The sequence below is a fragment of the Myotis brandtii genome, unplaced genomic scaffold (genome assembly GCF_000412655.1).
Source record: "Myotis brandtii unplaced genomic scaffold, ASM41265v1 scaffold842, whole genome shotgun sequence".
Taxonomy (NCBI): domain Eukaryota; kingdom Metazoa; phylum Chordata; class Mammalia; order Chiroptera; family Vespertilionidae; genus Myotis; species Myotis brandtii.
Window position 1 is genome coordinate 32,162 of NW_005371421.1, and position 8,504 is coordinate 40,665.

At 41.7% G+C, this 8,504-nt stretch overlaps 1 protein-coding gene and 1 pseudogene across 2 annotated transcripts in view; both read left to right on the plus strand.

Annotated features, from left to right (window-relative positions):
* The first annotated feature begins 613 nt into the window (after window positions 1–613).
* The window catches only part of GCC2 (GRIP and coiled-coil domain containing 2), a 101,792-nt gene continuing 93,901 nt past the window's right edge, over window positions 614–8,504 (plus strand). Inside the window, exons 1-4 of one of the 2 annotated variants that reach the window (XM_014532101.1) lie at window positions 614–783; window positions 1,138–1,194; window positions 2,105–2,189; window positions 3,302–3,369. In XM_014532101.1, coding sequence (XP_014387587.1) covers window positions 778–783; window positions 1,138–1,194; window positions 2,105–2,189; window positions 3,302–3,369 — 216 coding nt within the window. In that variant the 5' untranslated portion in view covers window positions 614–777. The remainder of the gene's footprint in view (window positions 784–1,137; window positions 1,195–2,104; window positions 2,190–3,301; window positions 3,370–8,504) is intronic. The other variant, XM_005884654.2, reaches the window with a different exon arrangement.
* LOC102263196 lies at window positions 4,374–4,786 on the plus strand (annotated as a pseudogene).

Sequence of the window (8,504 nt, forward strand, 5' to 3'; positions counted from 1 at the left end):
AAATACATGCTTCTTTTACATAGGTGGGTAACAGGCAACAATTAACAGATAACAGTAACAATGAGGGAATTTGTGGTCTGTGCCCTGGCACCATTTGTTGTGCCCTGAGGGGTCTGGAAAAAGGGAAGTTACAAGTTACCCTGATATCCCACAGGTTTGTTATCTCAGATGCAAAAAGCCAATAGCCTCAGTAAAGATTGAAGTTGATCTTTGTCAGGGAAGACACTGGCCAAGGACATGACTACCCACTATAAACTGCTTTTAACAAAAGGTTTTAATTTCAGACCATCCTTTGTGGTTACTTTAGGTCTGAGTTGGCAAGGCCGCCATGCAGGCTTTTCCTTGAGTTAATCAGACTAGCATGTGGCCCCTTTTCCTCCACACAAGTAACAGTAAATCCCTATGCTAATTAGCTCACTACTAGTAAATATAGGGAATTTACTGACGCACTGGCCATGTAGATCCGGCCCCCAGCTTCATCCCTGTGACTGGGCTCTCAGGACCTCCTCACCTCCTCCCTAGGTCTGCAGCCCCGGGAGGTGGCCCTGGGGCGCGGGGCTGGCATCGGGAGGAGCTAGCCGCCGCGGGAGCGGAAGCGGAAGCGGAAGCGCCCGGGGCGCAGCCATGGAGACGCGTGGGGTGGGGCAGCTGGAGGCGCGCCACCTTTGACCTGCCATCGGGCCACGTCAGAGGCCGGCGCAGACGCAAGTTCCAGTCGGCACCGGAGCTGCGGGCTGGGGACTGCGTGGTTGCAGGGGCCGCGGTGGGCGAGCCGCCATGGAGGTAACGCGGCCCGAGCCCTGAGCGGCGCACTTGGGTTGGGGCCCACCGCCTTCTCGCCGAGCCTTGCGGCCCCGGGTTGGACGCGGGGGTAGGCCCGGGATGAGGGCTCAGCAGCTCCCCGCAGTCTCTCCCACCGTCCCCAAATCCGCCCCTCGCTGTCCCAGGCCCATTAGAGCCGCTCCTACACGATTGCTACGATCAGCCCCAGCGACAGACCCCTCCTTCCCCAGGTCTTTCTCACGGTAAAGGTTTCCTCCACCTGATCCCACGGAAGGGTTTTTACCTCTCAAGGTTCCGCGTTCTGTTCCAGATTAGGAAAACAGTTCTGACAACCTGGGTTTGATTGTTTTGCAGGATCCTGTCCAACAGGGGGTGGCTTCACCAGCCACGCCTGGAGCCGGGAAATCGAAGGTGAAGAGAATACTTGACTAGCAGGCTCCCTGGAGAGTGGAAGGCTGATGAATTGTAAAACTGCAGCATGGTTAATTTACACAGTCACCCACCTGTTCCCTTTTTAAGTTTACTGGTGTGAAAAGAGTTGACTTTTTGTTGACTTCCTGCGCCTGGTTAGCACAGCTGAGAGATTCTGCAATTTTTCAGATATAAACAAAGCAGTCTAATTTATGACGATCCATATAGTGTAGTGGAAAGAGCAGACATGGGTAGACAAGAGTCAAGGGACTCTGTTCTGTAGGCTTCTCCTATGATGGGAAGAAAGTTCAATTGTGTAATTTTCATGGCCCTGTACAGCCGTTTACCCTTCAATGATTCTCAAGGATAGCGGTTTATCACTTGCATGCTAAGTTTCAGGCACTTGCCTAAACACTCCTTCATTTCAGCTTCATGGTAACCATGAGATAATTACCATTGTTCCCCAGTTTTACAGATGAGCCCACAAGTTAAGTAATTTTCCCTGAGTTTTAGTTAAAGCCGTAATGCAACATGATTCATCTTATTGCTATAAGAATTATGCTTACATGTTTTCATGTAGCCAAAGACTTGTCTTGGATAGAATGAAACACTTTTACAGTTCTAAAGAACTTTAAGTAGGATTAGTCTCAGTCCCCTAATTTTACAATTAAAGAAATCAAAACCGAGAAAGTGTCTTCATCTCTTTCAGCAATATCTGTAAGACTGAGCTATTTTTACATTTCCTAGTAGTTGCTTAACTAATAATTGAAGTTGCATTTGCTCATTTTTAAAAATGTAGTGTTTGGTTGACATACAGTAGGATTTTCATTTTTGGGGAGATGTGATGTTCTTTTGCAGTATAGTAGAAACATGAGTTATAACAAATTGGTAATGTCACTACATCTTTCAGCTGGAAACATTGCCCAAGGAAGATCTTATCAAGTTTGCCAAGAAACAGATGATGCTAATACAGAAAGCTAATTCAAGATGCACAGGTATTGGGTTGAAACTGTTTATCTTAATCACAATATTATTTAATCATAGTTAAAAATTAGTTTTTTAATAGTACATTTGTTTTTGTTTACTAGTGAATCCAGTAAAATCTTAGACAGTGTAATGGAATCTGTTATTTAACATTCTAACTATTTGCCTCTGATTATTTTTTTAACCTCACATCTCTAAACTGCAGTTCCTTTGAATTATTAAAATAAAGGAAGATATTTAAAACAATTTGTTGAATTAAGCACCTTTTTTTAACTTAATTTAGATTGTATATTCTTCTGAGTCAAGCATGTTTTCTAGAGTAGTCAGTTGAAATGTTAGAGACACAAGGTTGTGAGCCAAAGAAGTAAAACAAGGCCTAAGGAAAGTAATAAAAGATTTCCACTTCTGGAATTTTGAATTATATTTATTTGCTGAAGTTGATTGAGTCCTTATTTAGTTTGCCTTTCTTTATATTCCAAAAGAATGAATAAATTAGTATCCTTTTTAGTATGTGTGGGTTAGTGCTTAAATTTTCAGTGACTTAACAAATGTTAACTGCCCAGCCTAAAAGCCAAGATTTATTTTCTGTTTGGAAAGGTCAAATTGTGTTTTGGGAGGTTGGATCAATTTGTGATAGAGAGAGTAATTTATTTGGAAAGGTGTTCTAGGCCCCAGACTTAGACATGAGTTGATGAAATAGATTAACATGTATGTTTAATATGAGGTTAGTTGTTGCTTTAAGATTCTACAGTAAGAAGTTGTTTACAGCTGAAATAACATAATGTCTGGGATTTGCTTCAAAATTTGATAGAAAGGAGAAAGTGAATGCAGGTCAGAATGAAACAAGATTGGCTATGTAGTAATTGCCAAATCAAGGTGATGGGCACATGACGATTAACCAATCTATTCTCTTTACTTTTATATATTTGGAGTTTTACATAATAAAAAGGAAAATAACAGGTAATAATGGGTTAAGTTAATATTTTCTTAAATTATTTGCTGCTTCTAAAATGTATTCTTATTTATAGTGATTTTTTTTTTTTAAGAATGTACTTATTCCTTTAGCCAGTTATTTTTTATTTCTGAACTGGAATCTTTTTTTTTTTTTTAAATAATTGTTTAGAATTAGAGAAAGAAATTGAAGAACTCAAATCAAAACCTGTTGCTGGAGGAACTGATGAAGTTATTAAGGTGATGAAACAGTTGTGAATATTGCTTTCATTTTGATTTATTTACTTAGAGGAAATGTCTAATGACCTATCAGATTTCTGTGAGGGCCTCAGCCTCCTGGAGCACTACTCTCTAGCTTTCTGCCCCTGTTTCTCCACTTCCTCTCTGCCCTTAGATAAGTTTGTAATCACTCTGGCTGACTGTAAAAAGAGGGTTAAATGAGCTCTGGCTCCTTTCTGTTCTGAAATGAGTATTATTCCCTCTCCTTTTCATCAAACACACTGTAACTATGGTTGTTGCCTCAGTCTCAGCCCTGCTCTTCCCTCTCCCCCTCAGAAAGCCCAGGACGTTGATGATGATTTGGGAGCTGATCATTTATATATATATTTAACCTACAGTAGATAGGTATCCCTGGACTTGACTACTGACCGATAACTCACAGGTGAATTTCTAGCTATTGGGGGGAAAATTTTTGCTCATTTCTCGAGTCTGCTCTTCAACATGACTATCCTCTTCTCTGGACAACCAGGGACAGCACCGTTTTCCAGACCTTTAACGTTAGAGACTCCTCAGCTCTCCTGTCTCTAACTCTGTGTGTGTCAGTCACCAGAGAAGTATTTTTTTTTCCTTCAAGATAACGCAGTAGTTCACCCTCCTTCTCTCCATGTCCATGGCTCTGTGTGAAGCGCTTCATGTCATATGTGACTTAATTTTAATAACCCCTAACTAGGCTCTCTTTCTCTTTTTACTGCTATATCCAATTACCAGATCACAGAATGTTATTTTTACCTTGTTATTCTGCTTAAGAACCTGAGTTGCTTATCACCTGCCATTAACCCTAATAACTAAATACTTTTTCCTTCCCCCACTTGGCCTAACCTTTTGAAAGTTTCGCTTCTCAAAGTTCTGCAATTATTTTTTCCTTGCTTTTCCATATTTATAATTTGAGTTTTGCGATCTATTCTTTTATTATATGTTATCTTACACTCTTCTATTAGATGGCTCTAAACTTGTGAGCAGTGAGCAATTGAAAGACTCCCAGAGCTTTCCCTGCTGATAGCTCTCGCAGACATGGTGAACGTTCCTAAAACCCGCCGAACTTTCTGTAAGAAGTGTGGCAAGCATCAACCCCATAAAGTTAACACAGTACAAGAAGGGCAGGGATTCTCTGTATGCACAGGGAAAGCGGCGTTATGACAGGAAGCAAAGTGGCTATGGTGGGCAGACTAAGACGATTTTCCGAAAAAAGGCTAAAACTACAAAGAAGATTGTGCTGAGGCTTGAATTCGTTGAGCCTAACTGCAGATCTAAGAGAATGCTGGCTATTAAGAGATGCAAGCATTTTGAATTGGGAGGAGATAAGAGAAAGGGTCAAGTGATCCAGTTATAAGCTTCATATTTTGTTTGATTATATGACAATAAAATCATGATATGTTCACTTCAAAAAAAAAGAAAGAAAGACTTCCAGAAAGTTACTACAGGAGGTCTTAAATCCCTATGCATCTCATGCAATATACTTTTGTTCTTTATTCAGCTAAAATAGTATATAGTGAATGGCATGCACAAATACCACTTGGATTTATAATGAACTGATTTATTTAAACATTACTGAATTCATAGTAGTTTTCTTTGTTTATCTGGTCATTATGTTATTTTCTTAATCAGTTCTGGCCAACGTACAACTACGTGGTATTTAAGAGTACAGTCTGGAGCCAGACTGCCTGTCAGATCTTCAGATCCCTGCCTGCTCTGCCACTTACCAGCTGTGTGACCATGGCTAAGTTTCTTCATTCTCTGTGACTCAGTTCCTTCAACTGTAGACTAGAGATAATAAAACCTATTTTTTATAGGGTTGTTTAGAGTATTATGAGTAAATAAATGTACAGCACTTAGAACTGGGTCTGTCACATAAGTACTTGATAATTATTCATTATCATTATTACTTTATTTTTAAAAATATTTTTATTGATTTCAGAGAGGAAGGGAGAGGTAAAGAGAGAGAGAGAAACATCACGATGACAGAGAATCATTAATTGGCTACCTCTTGCACATCCCCTACTGGGGATCGAGCCCGCAACCCAGGCATGTGCCCTTGACTGGAATCAAACCTGGGACCCTTCAGTACACAGGCCAACAGTCTATCCACTGAGCCAAACTGGCTAGGGCTCATTATCATTATTACTGTGTATTTGTGGGAATGTTTTATGCCCATTTATGTATGCACACCAGAAGGAGGCTTTTGTATTTGAAAAGAAATCCACAAAGATTCTCTTCTAATTTGTATCATTTAACTCTTAGCTCTTAAAATACTTTTTATAAAATTGCATTTTAGAATACCTAAATATCTGCCCCTTATTTGTTCCTTATCACCAATCAATGTATTCTCCTATTCTGTCAAAACTGTTCCTAGAGATGAGATTAGAAAATTTCTCTAAGTTAGCCAACATTGCCTTTTATTTTATTTTATTTTATTTTTTTGCAGGAGACATTTTTGTTGTTGTTAAATATATTTTATCGATTTTTTACAGAGAGGAAGAGAGAGGGATAGAGAGTTAGAAACATCGATGAGAGAGAAACATTGATGAGCTGCCTCCTGCACACCCCTTACTGGAGATGTGCCCGCAACCAAGGTACATGCCCTTGAACGAAATCGAACCTGGGACCCTTCAGTCCACAGGCCGACGCTCTATCCACTGAACCAAACTAGTTAGGGCCCAACATTACCTTTTAGGTTATTAGTTTTTTGTTTTGTTTTGTTTTTATATTTTATTGATTTTTTACAGAGAGGAAGGGAGAGGGATAGAGAGTTAGAAACATCAATGAGAGAGAGACATCGATCAGCTGCCTCCTGCACACTCCCTACTGGGGATGTGCCCGCAACCAAGGTACATGCCCTTGACCAGAATCGAACCTGGGACCCTTGAGTCCGCAGGCCGACGCTCTATCCATTGAGCCAAACCGGTTAGGGCAGGTTATTAGTTTAATAATTAACCCATGTTATCCTAACCACACAAGTCCCAGAAAGTAAAGGTTTGGCAAAAATTTAGCTGTCTTTTACAATGACTTCTGTTTTCCAAATGGTCAAATTAGTACTCTCCTGCACTAATTTGATCTGGTTGTTCTCTAGTATTGCTGCACAGCTTTCCTGGACTTGGCCTCTTGCCATGATTCTGTGAATTTCTACACTGCTTTCCTATGTTGGCCCTCCTGTTTCTAGGTCACATGTCTTCACCTTCTTGGTTAACCCTCTCATTTGGTATAGCATGTCCTTCTATAGCTTCCTAAGAATGGATGCGTGGGAGGAAAATTTTTGTCATCTTATGTATTCAAATGGATTTATTCTGCTCTCATCCTATCTAATAAAAGAGTAATATATAAATTAGCCGTCACTCCGTGACAAAGACGGCAGCGCCCATTGTGGCCGGGGCGGGACACTGGCGGCTTCGCCCCAGCAACACAAGCCCAGCGTCCGTGCCCTAGCCGCACGGAGGGAGGGGAGGGAAGGGTCCTTGGGCCAGAGGCCGGGACGAGGGACGCTGGCATTGTTGCAGGCTGGGCTGAGGGACCGCCCCCCCACCCCTTCATGAATTTCGTGCACTGGGCCTCTAGTGTTTGAATAATAGCTATAACTTGACATAGAAGTCTAAACTTCCTACATCTGTGTTTTTTTAAATAACAAAGTTTTTCTTTATTATTTCAATAGTAGCCCGGTGCATGAAATTCATGCACATTAAAAGGGAATTAATTAGAGGAAATATTTTAATATTGCTATTTGCCCTTTCTCTATAATAGAAGTGTCAGAACTGAAAGAAAATTAGTAAAATGTGTATGAAAATCTTCCTCCTGTCAGAGTCTGGGGTACGCTGCGGGACCCAGAGTCAAGTCTCCCCCGCGTGCACCTCGAAATGTGCGAGACCCAGACCCGACCGGCCTCACCCACATTGGGCGAAATCCAGACTCGGCCAGCCTCACTCTCATCAAGCCCCACCAGCAGGGAGCGCAGCCTCAGGGCCCTCGTCAAGCCCTGCTGGGTGAGGGACGCGGCCTCAGGTCCCCCAGCCTGGTAGGGGGGCGCGGCCTCAGCCCCCCGCCCCGGAGCCACGCAGCCTCAGGTCCCTGCTGATTGCTCATTACGGGAACCCCACCTCCACTGTGGGCGCAGCCATCTTGTGATGGCGTGAGGGTCAATTTGCATATTGCCTCTTTATTATATAGGATTATTATATAGGATATAAGTCCAGAGGTAGGCAATTCAAGGATGATGGATGATGAAGTTTACTTATGATTTTAACATTAAGGATTAACTTTATGTTTGTGGTGAAATGGGTCTGTGCTTTTCCTATCTGTGAAGTCCTTGGATATTGGTATCAAGTTATGCCAGTTTTATAGAATAACTTGGGAATTCTTCTTCTTTTTTTTTTTTTAATTAAATCTTTATTGTTCAAATTATTACATTTGTTCCTCTTTTTTCCCCCAAAAACTCCCCTCCTCTCAGTTCCCGCCCCACCCTACGCCCTCACTCCCCACCCACTGTCCTCATCCATAGGTGCACGATTTTTGTCCAGTCTCTTCCCGCATCTCCCACACCCCTTTTCCCCCCAAGAATAGTCAATCCATTCCCTTTCTATGTCCCTGATTCTATTATAATCACCAGTTCATACTGTTCATCAGATTATTTATTCACTTCCACGCAGCCTCAGGTCCCTGCTGATTGCTCATTACGGGAACCCCACCTCCGCTGTGGGTGCAGCCATCTTGTGATGGCGTGAGGGTCAATTTGCATATTGCCTCTTTATTATATAGGATTATTATATAGGATATAAGTCCAGAGGTAGGCAATTCAAGGATGATGGATGATGAAGTTTACTTATGATTTTAACATTAAGGATTAACTTTATGTTTGTGGTGAAATGGGTCTGTGCTTTTCCTATCTGTGAAGTCCTTGGATATTGGTATCAAGTTATGCCAGTTTTATAGAATAACTTGGGAATTCTTCTTCTTTTTTTTTTTTTAATTAAATCTTTATTGTTCAAATTATTACATTTGTTCCTCTTTTTTCCCACTATAACTCCCCTCCACCCAGTTCCCACCCCACCCTCCGCCCTCACTCCCCACCCACTGTCCTCATCCATAGGTGCACGATTATTGTCCAATCT